The 19,408-nt window shown below is 35.7% G+C and overlaps 2 protein-coding genes, 1 long non-coding RNA gene and 1 other non-coding gene across 4 annotated transcripts; 3 read left to right on the top strand and 1 right to left on the bottom strand.

The window, feature by feature from the left end:
* Positions 1-1,216: 1,216 nt before the first annotated feature.
* LOC107832493 (putative methylenetetrahydrofolate reductase (NADH)) lies at positions 1,217-10,271 on the top strand. The gene is made up of 12 exons (XM_075227831.1): positions 1,217-1,580; positions 1,886-2,121; positions 3,065-3,125; positions 3,592-3,674; positions 3,810-3,983; positions 4,557-4,730; positions 4,842-4,942; positions 5,024-5,135; positions 6,674-6,754; positions 6,834-7,011; positions 8,926-9,260; positions 9,910-10,271. Exons 1-12 carry the CDS (start codon positions 1,415-1,417, stop codon positions 9,991-9,993), a joined length of 1,785 nt encoding a protein of 594 aa, XP_075083932.1. The 5' UTR covers positions 1,217-1,414; the 3' UTR covers positions 9,994-10,271.
* A 376-nt stretch (positions 10,272-10,647) lies between these two features.
* TRNAS-GGA (transfer RNA serine (anticodon GGA)) lies at positions 10,648-10,734 on the top strand. The gene has a single exon. It is a non-coding gene; the product is annotated as a tRNA-Ser (tRNA).
* Positions 10,735-11,697: 963 nt separating this feature from the next.
* Positions 11,698-13,655, top strand: LOC107832495 (uncharacterized). The gene is made up of 3 exons (XR_012698256.1): positions 11,698-11,822; positions 12,987-13,097; positions 13,307-13,655. It is a non-coding gene; the product is annotated as an uncharacterized LOC107832495 (long non-coding RNA).
* A 2,157-nt stretch (positions 13,656-15,812) lies between these two features.
* On the bottom strand, positions 15,813-18,972 carry LOC107832494 (L-ascorbate oxidase homolog). Its single transcript, XM_016660350.2, has 3 exons — positions 17,968-18,972; positions 17,112-17,571; positions 15,813-16,234 (listed from the first exon to the last, which is right to left on the bottom strand). The coding sequence occupies exons 1-3, from the start codon at positions 18,860-18,862 to the stop codon at positions 15,934-15,936; spliced, it is 1,656 nt and encodes a 551-aa protein (XP_016515836.1). The 5' UTR covers positions 18,863-18,972; the 3' UTR covers positions 15,813-15,933.
* Positions 18,973-19,408: the final 436 nt, after the last annotated feature.

The raw sequence follows: 19,408 nt of genomic DNA, 5'->3' as shown, positions 1-19,408 counted from the left end.
TTGGAGGCAGACCCTAGAGTCTAAGGGTTTCAAGTTGAGCAGGACCAAGACGGAATACTTGGAGTGCAAGTTCAACAACGGTACCCAGGAAGGGGATATGGGGGTGAGGCTTGGTAAGCAAGTCATCCCCAAGAGAGGTAGTTTCAAGTATCTTGGATCTATAATACAAGATAACAAGGAGATTGATAAAGATGTCACGCATTGTATCAGAGTAGGATGGATGAAGTGGAGGCTCTCTCCCGGTGTCTTGTGTGATAAGAAAGTGCCGATGAGACTTAAAGGTAAGTTCTACAAGGATGTAGTTATACCGACTATGTTGTATGGAGCATAGTATTGGCCGGTCAAGAACTCTCATACCCAGAAGCTAAAAGTAGCTGAGATTCGGATGTTGAGGTGGATGTGTGGGTATACCCTATTGGATAAGATTAGGAATGAAGTTATTCGGAAAAGGTAGGAGGGGCCCCTGTAGAGGATAGGATGCGGGAGGCGAGGTTGAGATGGTTCGGGCATGTTAAGAGGAGAAGTATAGAAGCCCCAGTTTGGAGGTGCGAGCGGTTAGCCTCGGTGGGTAGCAGACGGGGTAGAGGTAGGCCTAAGAAGTCTTGGGGAGAGGTTATTAGGCATGCCATGGCGCAACTAGAGCTGATCGATGACACGACCATAGACAAGAGGGTGTTGAGGTCAAAGATAAGGGTAGAAGGTTCGTAGGTAGTCGAGCATTTCTCTTTGTCTTACTCAGTTCGCTAGCATTAAAGTTAGTATGATATCGTTTATCCATAGATGGCTATTACTACCTAGAGTTTGACTGCATTCTTTGATTAAAACTTATTTCATCTTGATGTTATTCCTATTTGTTGTAATTACCTTTTCTTTTTCATTCGTTCTCTAGCCGAGGGTCTATCGGAAACAGCCTCTCTGCCTTTTCAGGGGTAGGGGTAAGGTTGCGTACATCTTACCCTCCCCAGACCCCACTTGTGAGAAACTACTTAATTTGTTGTTGTTGTTTTTGTTGTTGTATTTTATATCATAAGTTCAAAAATTTCTCTTTTTTCTTAAATAGATTAAATTGAAACGGCGGAAGTATATATTAGTCAAACTCTAAAAAGTAAAAAATGAAAACCTAAAAACAACAAAGCTTTGAAAAAAGTTAAATGTAAAAACCTGGTGACCCTACAAAAGTCAAAACAAAGTTGTTGGTAGATTTCACGACGGGGCCACAAAGGTTGTTGGATCTTTCCTGCATTCTTCCCTTTGTAGCCGTACATCACCCACCACCTCTCACCAACTCTCCTCATCTTCTTCTACCTATATACCTCTCAACCCTCCTTTCTCTTCATCCCCTGTATCCATTTTCACAAACCCTTCTCCTAACACCTTCCATTTCTTGATACATTGTTTCTTTCCCAGTTAAACAATGAAGGTAATTGACAAAATTCACGAATCAGCCAAAACTGATAGAGTAGTCTTCTCCTTTGAATTCTTTCCCCCCAAAACTGAAGATGGGGTTGATAATTTGTTCGAAAGAATGGAAAGAATGGTGTCACATAATCCTTCTTTCTGTGATATTACATGGGGTGCAGGTAATAATTTTTATTTCATTTTCTTTTTGTTTATTGGTGGCTTGACATGAACTTAAATGGAGAAACATGATCAATGAGGATTCATAGTTGCGGATCCACGATTCTTAGTTTATGAGTTTCAAGTTAATATACAATAATAACTGGTTCACAGTCAAATATTTATAGGTATTTAGCGGATATCTTGATACATATATAGGGGTATAGGCGAAAGCTATTGGATTCACGTGAACCCATACGTAACAATGTGGATCTGCCCCCGACTTATTTGGTACTAATGCGTAGTTGTTGTTGTACACGGGGTGCAGGTGGATCAACAGCAGATCTGACACTTGAGATTGCAAACAGAATGCAGAACATGGTTTGTGTTGAAACCATGATGCATTTGACTTGTACAAATATGCCTGTTGAGAAAATTGATCATGCCCTTGAAACTATCAAGTCTAATGGGATCCAAAATGTTCTTGCTCTTCGTGGCGATCCTCCTCATGGACAAGATAAGTTTGTTCAAGTTGAAGGTGGTTTTGCCTGTGCCTTAGATCTGGTAATTCCTCATGTCCTATCCAATTGCGTGGATCCAAGACTTAAATTTGATGGATGTAGCCTTTAGGTTCTTATATTGAACCCTGTTTCAGTTTCGAAATTATGAGTTCAAAAATTTAGTTGAAATTTTGGTAATATCTATCTATGTTCTACTTTGAAAATACTGGCTAAGTTGAACGCGTTGACTACATGGTCCATCCGTCAATGTTTGCAATAGTTTCAACTGAATACATTGATATTAGCTTCTTGAAACTTGTACACATGAAAAACAATGGAACTTTATATATTTGATGGCCACGTCTACTGTGAATCCAAATCCTGCGATCGGGTTAGGTTTATTATTTGTAGTCTTTGATCTGGGATTTGATTGATTAGTCTCATTCAATAATTCTTCTTGAACACATTGTTTGCCGCAATTTTAAGTGAACATATTGCTTTAGCTTGAAACATGTGGACATAAGGAAAAAATTGGAACTTTATATATATGATGGCCACATCTACTCTGAACTCATTGAATCTAGATCCTGAATCCTACTTACACTCATTATTTGTAGTCTTTGACCTGGGATCTGATTGACTTGTATCATACAGTTATTCTACTACTATTACTACTACTACTACTACTACTACTACTACTACTGGTACAGACAAGGGAGATGCACGACTTCTAATACATGGGTGCATTACTAAAAAAAGGAGGAAAAAATGTATTAAGTGGGAATTGATCCTTATTCCTCTTGCTAAATAACTCAACTGCAGCATTCAACCTTCTTAAAGCATGGGTGCCAACAGTTAACATTGTAACCAATTTTAGAAGATATATACATAAAATATCTAATTTTATGGAGACCATGAGTTCACGTTCCCCATAATCCCCCTATGAATCCGCCCTTGCTGGTACAACAGTTGTGTTAATATTTGATTGATTTGGTCTTCCTTCGCAGGTAAAGCACATGCGGGCCAAGTATGGAGACTACTTCGGGATAACTGTCGCGGGTTACCCAGGTTGGTTACCAATTTCTTGGGATTTTTGGTGTATTTACTTGCTCCATTTATTTCAATTTCTACAACACTCTTTCCATTTTGGAATGGTCTTAAATGGTTGTTACTATTATACTTGTATCCTACTTTCACAACTTCAAGAATTCATTCATTAAATAATTCAAAATTTAAACTTTGAAAAAATTAAACTTTTATTTTTCTCCGTCAATCTAACTATCGAACCATTATCTTAATATATTGTTTCACTATTGCTAATATACGATATAATTCATACTTTAAACCCCATGTCTAGTCAAATACTGGTATATAAAATGGAACAATGGAAATTATAACTAAAGTTTCTCCCATTTCAATTTTTTTTTGTTTCGTTTTTTACTGCGGATTATGATTTTCTTCTATACAAATTTTGATAAATTTGAGGTTTTTCTTCGGTTCCTATGCTGTTATTGACTGTGTGATTGCTTCTCAGAGGCACATCCTGATGTTATACCTGCTAATGGAATAGCTACACAAGAGACATATGAAAATGACCTTGCCTATCTAAAAAAGAAGGTAGTTATTCCCAACATTACGTTTCATCTTCGGGTGAATATGATGTATGTTGCATTAATCTGCTGTGAAGAAGAAAAGTGGAGTGCTTTTTTCGCTTTTAAGTTTCTGATACTTATGCAAACTCACCTTCTTCAGGTTGATGCTGGAGCTGATCTCATTGTAACTCAACTCTTCTATGATACTGACATTTTCCTCAAGTTTGTCAATGATTGTCGTCAAATTGGGATAACTTGTCCTATTGTCCCGGGAATCATGCCCATCAACAATTATAAGGGCTTCTTGCGCATGACTGGTTTTTGCAAAACCAAGGTATTCCCTTATTAGAGTATGATCTTTTTCTAAGTGTTAATTTATGTGTCTATATGTGGGCTCAAAATATTGCTTTATACATATATCGATGCATGATAATGCCAACAATCTTGAAATGTGATATTACAGAATATTCTGTTAGGTACTATCCTATTGGTGCCTTTATCTTGTATAATGTTATGAAACCTTTAAGGTTTAAGAAGCTTTGTGATATCTGGGCCCTTGAACCCAAAAAAAGGAGTACTTAGGTTGCAGCATCGCTCGCTGGTGAAGATGTTTGGTTTAGTGCTATATGTAGACATGCTAATTGGAAGCTCATTTTACTCTGACCAAATGTTTTAGATCCAACATTTTTCTTCTTGATGTTTCTTAGGTTAACCGCATGCACATGTTCTGGTGAGTATCCATTTATTCTGTATATACTTGGTGACGCTTTTGTGATCCGTTGTTGTATTTTTTATGTTCAGTAAAAATGATGTCTTTGATTAAGACACAAGTTGATTGTCTCCGTCTTGGATGTTTAGCTTCTCCTGCATTGCAGATGCTCATTTATCCTTCTTAATGACATTATAGATCCCAGCAGAGATTACAGCTGCCTTGGAACCGATTAAGGATAACGAAGAAGCTGTCAAAGCTTACGGAATTCACCAAGCGACTGAAATGTGCAAGAAGATTTTGGCCACTGGCATTAAGACCTTGCATCTTTATACATTAAACATGGAGAAATCAGCACTAGCCATTTTGATGGTTATTTCTCTTACCTTGTATATTGTTGCTTTAAAATAAAATGAAATAGCGGTATAATTTCAGAAATAGCATTAATTTTGCTTACAGTTGCGAGTTGTTTGTGATATGTAGAATCTTGGATTGATAGAAGAGTCCAAAATTTCAAGGCCATTACCTTGGAGGCGTCCTACAAATGTTTTCCGTGTTAAAGAAGATGTCCGTCCTATATTCTGGTATGTCGAGATACAAATCAATATCAAAATATTGCTCCTTGTTGTGATTAGCAGCTGATCTGTTATTTGCATTGATGTTAGGGCCAACCGTCCGAAGAGCTACATTTCAAGGACCATTGGTTGGGATGAGTATCCACATGGCAGATGGGGCAATGCTCAAAATCCATCATATGGAGCACTTAGCGATTATCAGGTGATTGCCACAGATTGAGATCATACTTTTCGGTGTCTAAGGGGTCGTTTGGTAGGATGCATTAGATAAAATAATGCATGCATTAGCTTTGTGTGTTAATAATACCTTGTTTGGTATACTTTTTGAACCTATGCATTAGTTACGCAAGCATTAGTTATACACCCTATTTGATATTATCCTATGTATAACTAATGCATTGGAAACCATGGTATTAACAATGCAATGGGGTTTAATGCATGCATTAGCTTTTAGACCAAATTGCCCTTCAAAATTTATGCTTGATTAAAATATACTATTATGTTAATGCAAGTTTGATGTAAAGTTTGATACTAAAATTTCTTCCGCTATTTATATCTATATTCCGCCAATTTCTTCATTGTAAATTTATAAATTTGTACTCTACTACTACGTACTGGAATGCACTTGTAATCAACTCATTTTTCATTTATTTTTTTAATTCAAACTTTCTTTGCCTAATAATCCAAGAAAGTGGGAAATAATATTTATATCCCTAGTATATAAATAAATACTTGGCATATTTCCTTTTTTATAAATAAATATTCAGTTCTATATTACAATATAGGTAGACAAATGAAATAATTTTTCTTAAACCTTTTTCATATAAAAACATTTCTCAACATAAGTTTCTTTTAAAAAGATAAAGTGATAGACTGGTTATGTGGGTATTTTTGTACACAAATAATTCTTTTAGAAATTGTACAATGCTTTAATACATCAAACCAAACAATGGATAAGAAATATGTCAGCATAACTAATGCTAGCATAACTAATACCAGCATTACTAATATACCATATTCAGCATTATTCTTATGCACCCTACCAAATGACCCCTAAGTGTCTTAACTAGTTGAAGAATACTAAGAGTAATAGTTATGAGGTAAAACAAAAGATAGTATAGGATACCACGTAATCCTGGAGCATTGCTGAAGCCCCTTTGTTCTGTTTCCTTTTTAGTCATATTGCTATAACATGTATAAAGTCTGTTGGGACAAGATGAATAAGGATTTTATTCATTCCGCTTGACTTGTGGAGCTTTAACCTTGTTTGAGGCTAAAGTAGGCCAAACAAAGTCATAGTAATATAATTATTTGAGTAAAGTCCAATGAGAACTGTCTGTTTCCTGGGCTGGGCTAATCAGACTACGTACATATACACTACTTGAATTCTCAATTTAGATGCTACATAGTTGGTTCTCATCCTTTGAAGACTACGGGTGCAATAGGAGTATCCGACAAAAGGATCACCCTAAGATGATCATTTAGCTCATTTACTATTGTTTCTAAGCTTTTATTTCTACCTAATTAAGCTATGCTGTTTATTCCTGCACATCTTTTTGGTTTCATCATCCATCTTGGGAAACTTTGCTCAACATTATTTAGATATGATAATTTCCTTCTTAAATCAAACCAAAATAAGTATAAATTGAAGATACAAACCACCAACTTCGTGCATTTGGTCTAGAGTGTTTTAGTTACCTCGGTTACCTCTGATATACCTTCCTTGTTACTCTCCAACAGTTCATGAGGGCACGTTCACGTGATAAGAAACTTCAAGAGGAATGGGCTGTTGCTCTCAATAGTGTGGAAGACATCTATGAGGTATGATTTTGAGTTACACTGAACTTATTGTCAAAATCGGACTCATTTCCAAGTCCTAACGGAATTTTCACATCATCAGAGATTTATGAACTGCTGTCTTGGGAAGCTGAGAAGTTGTCCTTGGTCTGAGTTAGATGGGCTTCAGCCAGAGACGAAGATCATCGATGAACATTTGGGTAACATAAACACGAAAGGTTTCCTGACTATTAACAGCCAACCAGCAGTTAATGGAGCAAAATCTGATGCTCCTTCTATTGGTAAGTTTGATGCTCAAACTTCTCATCTGTATGCAAGGACGATTAATTTGTTCTTTTACTTACAAATGACTGTAGCTATATCTTTTTATTTCAAATTCCAGATGTCCAAACGTTTTTTCTGAAAATTCTTACCTTGTTAGAGCTCCTCGTTCCTTACTACCTTGTTTTAGATGTGGTGGGTACAACGTTATCTGTTCACCACTGTCAACATCCCTCCACCCTTAGCTGCCTACTGCTTGTGGATTTGATTGCAGAGTTTTGGTTGGTGACATCACCCATTGTTAATGATCTAACTAGGTTGCCGGTGGACCCATTTAAAAACTAAAATTCTTTGTAAGGGGCATCTTTTTTCTTTTTGGATGCCAGAGAAATCCATTGTTTCAGCTTCAAAACTCGGGGATAATGGTCCTGCTCCTCTACCCATCTCCAATTAAATGACAGAATTGGTGCAACAACCGTGTTTCGGATCCTGACAATTGTCAACCACACATCCCCGTGCTTGACCACCTTTGGGCTGAACCAAAGCCATGGGGCTTATGGGGGCATCTTTCTTTGTTTTTTATCTCAAGACTTCTCTAAGAAACTCTGGTTGCGAGCCGTGGGTAACTGTCCACCTATGTCTGGCCAGTCAATTGCCAACTGGCAGCAACCATAAGATACTCTTTTGCTTGGACCATAATGAAGTAGTGTTCGTCCATGAGTGATGGACATAGATCAGATTTATTTTGTTTGGTTTTGGGGGGGGGGTTGAAGGTGGGGAGAGGTGCCTATACTTCGGGTCACTGTTGTCTAGCTGTGGAAGAAATACAATAATCTACCTTATCTTTTTCTTCCCATTGATTCCCCCGACTATCAAGCTGCAATTCTTTCTAACAAGTGGCTGAGAGTTAGCAAGCAACCTTGGCCTATTGGCAGGAGGTTCACTGTCCCCCTCCTTTCCAGTCCAGCCGCAGTACGGCACCTGAACTCGAAGCTACGATCAGATCTGATTGGATCTGGTCTTTGGTTGATGAATTAAGACTGCCCCTCCATCTGAATGAAAGCCCGAGGGAATATGAAAGCTACCTAGAGGATCTTGGAAACAAGGCACACAGGCCCCTGAGCTGAGCTCCTTTAGTTTTTCATTGTAACTGCAGATGTTTACCCTTGAGGGGCCAATCTCTTAGCTAACCTCCAAACAGGGAATGCCCCATGTCTCCGCTTCTCAAGTGTGATCAAGTCTTTTGATATACTTCCCGCGCTTACTCTGTTCAATTGATTTGATACTTGAGAAACAAACACAAGGCTACAACAGGTAAAACTTAACTAATAGTGCAGGAGTCCTATGTTTGACAATAAATGAGAGGTAAAATGTAGGTTCTAATTGTCAAAAAAGTAGTAATTGTTGGAGGCCCAAAGTATTGTTTCCTCATGTGTTGACACTTATTTTCACAATGCTTAGTTTTCGTTAGCTAGTTGGTGTTTTTTCCTCTTTTCTACTTATCGAGAGGGTGGGGATCCTAAGGCATTGAAACTTCTTTGCTAAGACCTTCCTGGCCTATTATTATGGAAACTTGATCAAGATATGCCAGTTTTAAACCCATCGTTGCTTCATCAAACCAGAAGTCCCTAAATGCCTGATGGGAAATAACTAATAATGCAAAATCCTTTATGGGCTGCAAAGTACTTTTATGCCACATCCTGCTTCACATTTCAAGGATGCTCTATCTACCCTTACTTTTCTTGCCATTGCCACTAGTTAACTCCATGTTGTCGATTAGTGCCTACTTTTGATTACTAGAACATCATGTTTTTGTCCTAAAATGTATGCTGATTCCTTCATAACTCGTGAATAATATAAATGCATGACGTCTTGCCGGATCTGATTATATTAGCTTTCCTGTTTTGCTTAGCTTTTTGACTTCTTTTTTACAGGATGGGGCGGCCCTGGTGGATATGTTTATCAAAAGGCATACTTGGAGTTCTTTTGCTCTCGCGAAAAGTTGAATGCTCTTGTCGAAAAATGCAAAGCTTTCCCCTTCCTTACCTATATGGCTGTGAACAAGGAAGGAAACTGGATTTCCAATGCCAACCAAACCGATATCAATGCAGTGACATGGGGAGTTTTCCCAGGTAAGGAGATTGTACAACCAACGGTGGTCGATCCCGCCAGCTTCATGGTGTGGAAGGATGAGGCATTTGAAATCTGGTCAAGAGGTTGGGCTCAATTATACCAAGAGAGTGATCCATCAAGAAAATTGCTTGAACAAGTACGTTCACACACTTGCTCTTTCCTGATCAAAGAATTTGTCCCTTTTCCATTCATCCTAATTTGTGATGTATGTTTGCTGAGTTAATTTCACGGATGCTCATCCAATTCTCAGTTTATTGCACCAAAATCATAAAACTAATAACGGAATCAACTATGCATAATATTACAAAAAATAAACAAATGCTGGAAAATGCTAAATCTGTTCTTGCAAACACAAGGTGGCTGCTACTTTTGCAGGTCACCTTACATAATATTCTATCACCACACCAAAAAAAGAACCGGAAAACATATATTCACACCCAACCGAATACCTGATCTCTTTCATTATATGTCATGTCATGGGTTTTTTTAGTGTCAAAAGATTGTTTTCCAAAATATTTTCCAGTGGTGCCACGCCGATTATTTAAGGTGAGTTGCTGATGTGACAAACTTACATGTCAATTTTATACATGTGGCGTCCTACTTGCATTTTTTCGAGATCAAATCTAACATTTTCCGGCGTTTATTAAATTCCAATGATATATAAGCATAGTTGTCTTCTTTTATTGTTGCAAAAATAGTTTTATGACTTTGACGGACCATTGGTGAAACTATCCCTTCTGTGTTCTTGAACGGCTAATAAAATGGCTTCTTCATTTTGTTCACAGGTTCAGAACAGTTACTTCTTGGTTAGCCTTGTCGACAACGATTACATCAATGGAGATTTGTTTGCCATCTTCAAGGATATCTGAATGTAGCAGCCATACAGAGCTCCTAATTATTTATTTACTCACAATGAGGTTTCTTCTTTGGATTTGAGTACAAGGTTATGATTGTTGTTTTATGTTCCTGTAACAGGAATAATTCACTGGGAATCTGTTCCCTTCATTTTTTAACTGCAAGTTTGATATACATTGTTCCTCAAGTCTTTTACAACAATTATGAGCAAACACTCCCCTCCTCCCCTGAGCATCTGTATACAATTCTTAGTTTAGATGTCTAAATATATAGACATGGCATTATTCTTCCAGATATAATTGTTAAAGTTGAATATTTTTACTTTGCGTTTTTGCAAGGCACAAAACTAATATCCATTAACTATAGTCTAAAAGATATAGACCATCAATCAGTTGATTCGTTTTAATTCATTGAATTAATCCGTTATAAAAATATCAGAAAAAGAAGGGAACGTTGTTTTTGCAAACATGAATCAAATTTTTTTTCACAATTTTTACGCAAAATTGTATCTTTATCCCGGAGCCTCGAAGGAAAGAAAAATCGTTCTTTGCTTTGACTTTGATGAAAAATTTTCAGTTAAAATAGATTGGTCGTACCTATCCAATAATGGAATATGGATTATGACTGACTCGCTATTCACTCGGTTTTTGGGTCATAATCGTTATGTAGGAGAGATGGCCGAGTGGTTGAAGGCGTAGCATTGGAACTGCTATGTAGGCTTTTGTTTACCGAGGGTTCGAATCCCTTTCTTTCCGTACCTTCGCGTAATTCACCAATTTTACTAACAACAAGGGCTCAAATAGCAATGGATACCATTATTCCAACAGCTAGACCCTTCTTTGATCTCTCTCTCTCTCTATATATATATATATTTAATATTTTATTAGTTATCTACATATATGTAACATACTTATAAATTGTAACATATTATACACACACACATCAACGATACACTTTATTATCTATTTACTAACACTAAGTGTATATATCATAGCATGACTATTTCAATTAAACTCAATCAATTTTATTTATAATGTTTATCATTTGTGTGCTTTCGTATAAATTACACTTCATATCCGTATACATATAATAGATTACAATAGTGTATGATTTTATTTCAGATATGATAATTTACACTTATATATATATGACAAGCGTTGATGATTTATTCTCAACTGTTCATTACATCGCTCGAATGCTTGATCGGTGAATAAATAAGAAAATAAATCTTGATGTTTAAGTGACTAGATGCTCCGGTATAATGAGTGACTAGATGCTCCAAGATGTTTACAATCGACAGAGTCTTGAATATTTTATTCTCGATCACCTTATTAGTACTTTGCTCGGAGTGGATCAATGTTCTAGCATTTTGTTATTAATGGATGATCCAGTCAAATTTCTTTTAGCTGAAATAAAATTTGTGTTTGCTTACAGCATTATTCTGGAGTAGTGACTACTTGAGTTGAGATCTCAAAAGTGATTTATTGGATCAGTTAGCGACTGAATCTGTCAAAGATAGTCATTGACCCTTCTCCCATCAAATTCAAAAGTTTGTTCAACACAACAATATTAACTGTTGGGCTTTATCTAGTATTTTAGATTGGGTGGGACGAACACTGAATAATTATTATTATTATACAAAAAAAAAAAAACAATATAGTTTGTACTACTATAAACTTGGATCCATTTTATTGGTAATTGGAATTTAGCGTTTTCCTATAGACACGTGTTTGTACACAAACACGTGTATCATCCCTATCAATGAGCAGCTCTCTTCTTAAAGTTCTGGAGTCTAATTTACCATCCATTCTTCTGTCCAACGCCATGGGCCATGACTACAGAGGTTTGCCTTCGAGTTTAATTTGCTGACGTCTCTTTTTTTCCTGAGTTTTCTTATGTTCTTTCTCTATTTAATCATTCAGTAACGGACCTTTGTTGAGTCTCTGTTACTTCTCATTTTTTGTCCAGTTTTTTCATTTTTCATTTTTTTGAATTCTCTCTGCAACTTTGTTTCATTTGCAGACACATAAGATACATTCATGCATAATTTTGGATATTTGATGAATACAAATCTTATTTTTGTGCAATCAAACATACTCCCCTTTTTCCCTCTTCAATTTTTGGGGATTTTATTTCTCCATTTTTCTGTTTATCTTTCCGAATTTATATTCACTTTATTCCTTCTGGTTTTTTCTACTTTTCCCCTTAATATTGATTAACATATGAACATTACGGTTGTTTGCGTTCTAATATATTATTCTCTCAGCTTATAATAAAAAGGTTAAGACAAGATATTGCGTTTAATATGGGTGTAGTCAGGCTCCTTTCTTCTCCTTTGACTTAAGTTTTTAGTTGTAGTAATTATGGTAGTGTTTACTGTTCAAAAGTTTTGAAAGCTCAAAGATTGTAAGTATTGGAGCAAGTAAGAGCAAGATAAATGATTTACCAATTTAACGACCTGATTAGAAATGACTTAAATGACAAAATACTGAACTATAATAGTATCCATTACATTCTTTTTGGATCTTATTAATTGAGATATTCGATCCACCCCAAGTGTTTGATGAAAACTAAATAATAGTTTATTATTTTTTTCGTTTGACTGATGTTCTACAACATATACTCATCTATCATTCATAATTCGAGAGGTACATTATTTACATCTATTGGATAGTATTTATTTATGGGGCATGTGTATTTCTGTTAAAATATTGCCTCAATTTATCTCTTATCAAACGAAAAAAATTGACGCTATTTGTCGAACTCTCCTTTCAAGAAAATTAAAAATAACTTTATTTTTTCTCAATTGGGTGTTGTATGAAAAATTAATTGAGCTGAGAATATGGACATAATTGATTAGGTGGGTATTAAATATAAATGTGTAGTAGATTTTTTGGTGACAACCAAGTCACGAGAGGAAGAACATAGAATACTATTCAGTAATATGTCTATGATATACACAACAAATGCGTCTTGGCTAACAAATATTTAATTATTTTAATTGCAGAATAAGCTTGATCCCGGGGTTGAGAGATGAAGAAATAGGTGAAAGAAGGAAAATTATAACCGAGAAGACCTATCCATAAATAAGGTTTGCCGGTTTCTTACTATTATATATGTGAGTATTTACCTAAAATAGAGTTGTACTCAAATTACCTTTTGATGCCAAATGTCCATTTAAGTGGTTTTTCCTAACCTATTGGTTGAGAAGTTCTCAGTCATAATCTTCAAAAATGACAAGGTTATGGTGATGAATATTTCCCAATGTCTTAACGTCCCTTTCAAAATCTTCCTGAAACTTAAAGCAAGTTTTTTTTTGATTCATAGGTCTCTGTGTTCAGATATCAGGTCCGAATCCAGTTGCTCTACGGACACCAAGGTTGACATCACATGAATTTGAGATTTCTAGCTAATGAATGGAACTTACTTGCATTAACGTTAGAAGATATATTTGTGTTTTGTACAAAAAGTAATGGTACATAAAATACATTTTGTATGTACAGCTCTAATGCAATGGCAATTAAGATACTAGCCTTTACTGAAAAACTTTAGGTAGATTTGTATACCAAATGAATCATGTTTGGCCCAACCTTGCTAGTTGTAATTAAAGTAGAAGATAGAGAAAATACTCAAGTATGTGTCCTGAGTAGATTATCTACTCATGTCATGACCTTAATCTGACCACTTTACAAATGATGAAATAGAGGTATCTAATCTAACTAGAAGCATCTCCTAACTAGTAGAGGCGGAACCATCTCCTATCAATCTCCACTTGTGACTTTTGTCCACTCAAACACTACGACTATGTAGGGTGGTCAACTGATCATCTTTTGTCGAAACATTATACTATGTATAAGGTAAAATATTATTTGTTATTGATTAAAAATAGATTTTGAACACTCTTGTATAGTCCACTGGCGAATTTGAACACCCTTATTAAATTTTCTGGCTTCGCCATTGCTACCAGTGGCCCGCTGATCCCGCAACTCGGCGTTGTTTGTGCAAATGACTCGAATTTTTGGACAGTGAATATGAGATACTTCAAGTTAGTTAGGCTTGGTAAAATATCCACACATCTATATCATGAATCTCTAATTAATAACTTTTGTTCCTTGTGTTGAATGCTCAAATACTTTGGACAGTACAACCACATGTAATAAGCACAAAGACTCATATTCACCAACTACTCACAATTACCTAGAATATCGACAAGGCTATTGCTTATCGTCAGGGGCGAAGCTATATTACACCAAGGGTGGTCAGTTGACCACCCTTCGTCGAAAAATTATATTATACGTATAAGATGAAATATTACTTGTTATTGATTAAAAATAGACTTTGAATACTCTTGCAGCAAATGTTTGAACACCCTTATTGAATTTTCTGGCTTCGTCACTGCTTATAGTACACAACCCGAATTTTAGGGTTTTTACAATAACGCAACCTTTTAAATAGTGAGCATCAGCTAATATATATCCATTTAGCTAAACCGCTTGAACAAATCTTCCCTGGAATATATATAACGCTTTTCCAATTATAATACATTCCTGAATTCAATGAATAAATCCACCCTCCAGAATTTTTAACACAAGAAAGCGAAATCCCTTGGAGTTTATTTCATTTTTAAAAGTTGCATCGTAACATGTAACAAGAGCATGTCCAAAATGATGAAAATGAAATAATTCAACATTAACACCGTGTGATGATAGAAACTTGTCCACAATCGACAGTTTTTTCTTACGTTACAAGGAATAATGCCTGCCATATTATAATTAAAATCATTATTACCACCAACGTTTACATAAAAAAAAAAAAGCGAGATAAGAGCCTAGCTTTTATGTATAATCTAAAGGTTTTGGTAATTGGTCCTGGAAAAAGGTTTCTTTTTATTTTGTTTCCCTCTACCTATAGGACACTATCACATTACTATCTCTCTAGATCTTCTTTTAACCCTAAATATTTTTTATAACTCTCCATTTACTCCCTTTCTTTCGTTTTATGTGGCATGTACTTGTGTAGGTCAAATTACTTAATTTGTAGTGTAAATTTGGACATAAGCTTTTTAGTAAGTTTCTTTGACATAAAATTCATATATTTAAAGCTAAACAAAAAGTATTATAAGCAACAATTGGAGTAAATTTCATGGATAATATGTAAATTAATGTTTTGTTGTACACAAGTACCTAAACTTAATACTGCAATTGCCCGCAGTATACCTATATACAGTGGCGAAGCTAGTAATTTACTCAAAGGTATTCAAATTTGAAAGAAGTGAAAAAAAATTCCGACAAAGAGTGTTCAATATGTGTTATATACCTCTAAAACGTAATATTTTATCTATATACACAGTGCAATTTTTCAACGAAGCGTGATCAACTGACCACCCTTGTAACCATGTGACTTCGCTTCTGCCTGTGTATAATAAAAATAGCAGTCACCGCCTCACTCGAAAGATCATATTTCCACTAACTTCCATGAAAAATTACTTTTAAAACCCATGTTTTTCATATTACCCATTTTTTAAAATCAACTACATTAATTTTCAAGATTAAGTGATTTTACTGAGTGAAAATATGCATTAATACCGAATTACCTTAAATAGAGATTGTCTTTATATGGTAATAGAATGTATTTATTAGGTTGGTTAAAAATAATATATACTACTCCATCGTGTGCGCTATATATGTACAATATTTTTTCCTTTTGAATTTAAATTATATCTACCGATATTTTTGATAGAGTAACTTACTGATATAGTGGGTGATATTATTATTCCACTGGTATTCCTAATACACAGTAAATAAAAACTGAATAAAAAGACAAATGAGAGAAATTACAAAGTGAAAATGCGCCATTCTCAATTATAATTTTCTTGGAAGATGATGTACAATTAAAAATCCTAGTAACTAGGAGCACAAAAAATGATACTTTAAGAGAATACAAAAAGTGTGTTTTTATATAGAGTAAGGTTTTGGAAGAGGCAAATCCTTGATAATGCCACACAAGATATCATTGTCTGGCATGTTATACTCATCTTTCAAAGAGCAAGATGGGGAAAGAACACTAAAGTAGAGTTGGTGGCCCAAATATTGCCTCTCTAATGAATTGGACCTTAGGTTCCAAAGCCCAGCATTGTCAAGAGTTGTCATAATTGCAGCCCAAGAGTTTGGGTAGACTTGGATTGTGTTCCTGCTCACTGCATCAAGTAAGTTGTAGTTTTGCCTCCTCTCTGGTTTCCATCTCCCTGCTTCAATCCTGCATGTGACATGTCATATTCCATTAGTTGAGTTTTAGGAAGAAAAAAAATTAGGAGACAACATAAGAGCTTTTAGGATACTTTAAAGAGGCTCAAAAGTATGGACGGATTTCATATTTAGGTCAATCGATCGTGCACAATTCAACATGATCGACGAGAATTCATATAGTCGACTTCAACTACTTTGGAATGAGATTATTGATGTTGTTTGGAGAGGCTCGAAAATATAGGTAGACTTTAAAGAGGCTCGAAAATATAGGTAGACTTTATTTTGGGTCAGTCGATCAATGAGAATTCATATAGTCGACTCCAATGACATTATTGATGTTTTTTGGAGAGGCTCGAAAATATAGGCTGACTTTAAAGAGGCTCGAAAATATAGACGGATTTAGTATTTTAAGTCAGTTGATCGCGCACAATTCGACATGATGAATGAGAATTCATATAGTCGACTCCAACTTGCTTGAAATGAGACTATTGTTATTTGGAGAGGCTCGAAAACATAGGCTGATTTGAAATTTTAGGTCTCGATGTATATTTTAACGATGAGTATGCACTAAATATGTATGTGTGCATGATGTCTATTGTATATGTGACCTTAAAGAAGTGGCCAGCATTCCCTACCAAAAAGTTACCTGATACCTCCGTCTGAAAATTGAACTCAAATTTAAATTTTATATTCAACTCTGATCTCAAGCTTCGTATGGTCCACATTGTATATGGCGTTGACATTTATAACTGCCAACCTAATAGCTTCTTTTTTTTTTTTTTTGGCCAACCTAATATTATTTCAAAATAGGTTTAATAGATACTTAGTAGTTTTCATTTGAGCAAAACGAAACTGATGTTTAGAAGAAGAAAGTTGGGGGTACTCACGCAACAGCAAAGAAGTTGTAACCAGCCAAGTGCCAAGATTGAACACTCTTCTCATGGTTCTCAAGTATGATTTCCACAAAATTGCGGTATGTAGCATTAACCACATTAGGTGCGAGAGTGATCTTTTCATTACCACTTGGAGCTATATACTCATCCTTAATCAAGTCATACTTGAACACTTTGTCTGCAACACCATAGAGCTCAGCCAACTTAATTGGAGTTATAGGATCCACATGTGAGACGCCGTTGATGGCGTATCGACGTTTTCCATCGACATCCCCGGCCGTGCTCACCAACCTGATCGTACGCGTGATGTTGATTTGGCCATAGTGGTAACTTCCTTGTGGATTAGGCCTAGCTGCACTTGCTGTCAAATTCCAACGGAATGAGCGGAATTGGTTTAGAGACCATTCCCATCCTTCTGGGGCCTTTGGCAATTCAGGTGAAGCAGGATCTTTACCTGTTGAAACATAATATAATTAAGTAATTAAAATCGTGTGAGGTAAACATTTTTAACATTGTATTAGAGCATGTATACAACGTCCTAGGTTCATTTCATTGTCATCCAAAAGCAAAAAATATGTTAACGTGTTTGACTCATGAAAAAGAATCGAATATACACTTAAATGGGCGCATTCTGAAATAATATAACTAAGTAATTGACAATGTTACTACTAGAAACCTTTGGATTTTCCACGGACGTCCTTGTCAGAAAGTCGTGGGTAATTTATAATTTCTCACGACTATTCATTTCAAACAATTTTCAACGGATTTTTTTGATAATTCTTTCTATTAATGTTTGTTTTCTCTAACAGTTTAAACTTTTAGATGAGATGGTCAGACAATTTAACATTACCATTGGTATAACGGATGGTGGCAGTGGCGATATGGGGTTCCTTCGTAAAGCGCGAAGAAGCCACGAGAAAATAGTCCTTGGGTTCTTGATCAGCGGTCACCAAAACGGATAAACATTGTCCCAAGTGAATATCCAATGATTCATACATGTTTTGAACTGTATGAGATCCTTCCATTTCTACCAATTTCATTGTATGGCCTTGGAATCTTACATTAATAGAATCCTTCATCCCAACATTGCAAAACCTGTACCTATATGTCTTTCCAAAGACCATAGAAAACATAGGCTCGTCCTTTCCATCTCCTTTCCCATTTTTACCATTAATAATAATTCCTTCTGGCCTTCCTATCGAACGTCCTTCATCTAAAATACTTCTCAATGTTTTATGACTTTTAGTGTACCAATCACTAACAAAAACAGAGAATTCTTCCTCAGGGGAATCAAATGGGACGGGAATTAACAAGCGACTATGGATACTTATAGGACCATAGCCACCAGTCGCACGATGTAACGCGGTGGTGGGATAATAGTAATAGCTTCCAATTTGGTCCTTGACCTGGAAATGGTATGTGAAATTTTTTCCAGGAAGGATTGGACAATTTGTGCCTAAGGTACCTTCTTGCCACGAGTTTTTCCTCTGTTGGATTCCGTTCCATGTAAGAAGGAATGGCTCGTCCAATTGGTTGAACACATTGACAACTATGTTATTATTGGATGTGCAATTAATTTTAGGTCCGGGGAATTGACCGTTGATTAAAATGACTTGTTGAGGCACGCCAAGGGGAGAAATAGTTCCATAAGTGACATTCCAATCAAAAAATAAGTATGGATCCTCTCCATGTACCTTTACCAAGCAAGAAAATAGCAAAAGAAGAACAAAATTTAGTCTATCCATGTTCTTCTTTTCTTGTAAATGTTCTCTCACTTTTTTCCTCGTTTGAGTCTAACATATAAAAACCATATAAAGTTTATATGTTGATGAGAGGAATTAAGGACAACCTAGGACAATTTGACGTTTTGTTGGAAAAAAAATACTTTGCTCTTTATATATACGCTACGTGAGGTTACAAGAAAAAGACAGCCATCTAAATTTCATGCGTAACCCGGAAGTACCGTTTGCTCTTGTTTTTTTCCAATTGCTCGTCTTGCGCTATACCTTTCTTTATTGTTTTTTAAGGGGAAAATATAATATTGGCCGGTCGATCAAAATTAACTGCATTTGCTAGTCAAAAAGTATATAAAGTATGTATATTTTATGTACAAAATACACACACACACACACACATATATATATACATTTTGTCGGCTATTATTTTTAGAAGTGACTAAAAGTATACATTTCTCATTTTTTTTTCTTAATGCGGGGAGGATACATAGTTACATACATACATACATACATACATACATACACACACACACACACACACACACACACACACAC

This window comes from Nicotiana tabacum, chromosome 13 (genome assembly GCF_000715075.1).
Source record: "Nicotiana tabacum cultivar K326 chromosome 13, ASM71507v2, whole genome shotgun sequence".
In the NCBI taxonomy this organism is placed as follows: Eukaryota; Viridiplantae; Streptophyta; class Magnoliopsida; order Solanales; family Solanaceae; genus Nicotiana; species Nicotiana tabacum.
This window is presented reverse-complemented; position numbering and strand designations above follow the sequence as displayed.

Coding starts and splice junctions, on each gene's coding strand:
- LOC107832493 (XM_075227831.1), top strand. CDS start 1,415: ATGAAGGTAATTGACAAAATTCACGAATCAGCCAAAACTGATAGAGTA. Junction 4,943..5,023: donor GATGTCCGTCCTATATTCTG/GTATGTCGAGAT, acceptor CATTGATGTTAG/GGCCAACCGTCCGAAGAGCT. Junction 7,012..8,925: donor ATCTGATGCTCCTTCTATTG/GTAAGTTTGATG, acceptor TCTTTTTTACAG/GATGGGGCGGCCCTGGTGGA.
- LOC107832494 (XM_016660350.2), bottom strand. CDS start 18,862: ATGGATAGACTAAATTTTGTTCTTCTTTTGCTATTTTCTTGCTTGGTA. Junction 17,572..17,967: donor CACCATCCGTTATACCAATG/GTAATGTTAAAT, acceptor ATGTTTCAACAG/GTAAAGATCCTGCTTCACCT. Junction 16,235..17,111: donor TACAACTTCTTTGCTGTTGC/GTGAGTACCCCC, acceptor TGTCACATGCAG/GATTGAAGCAGGGAGATGGA.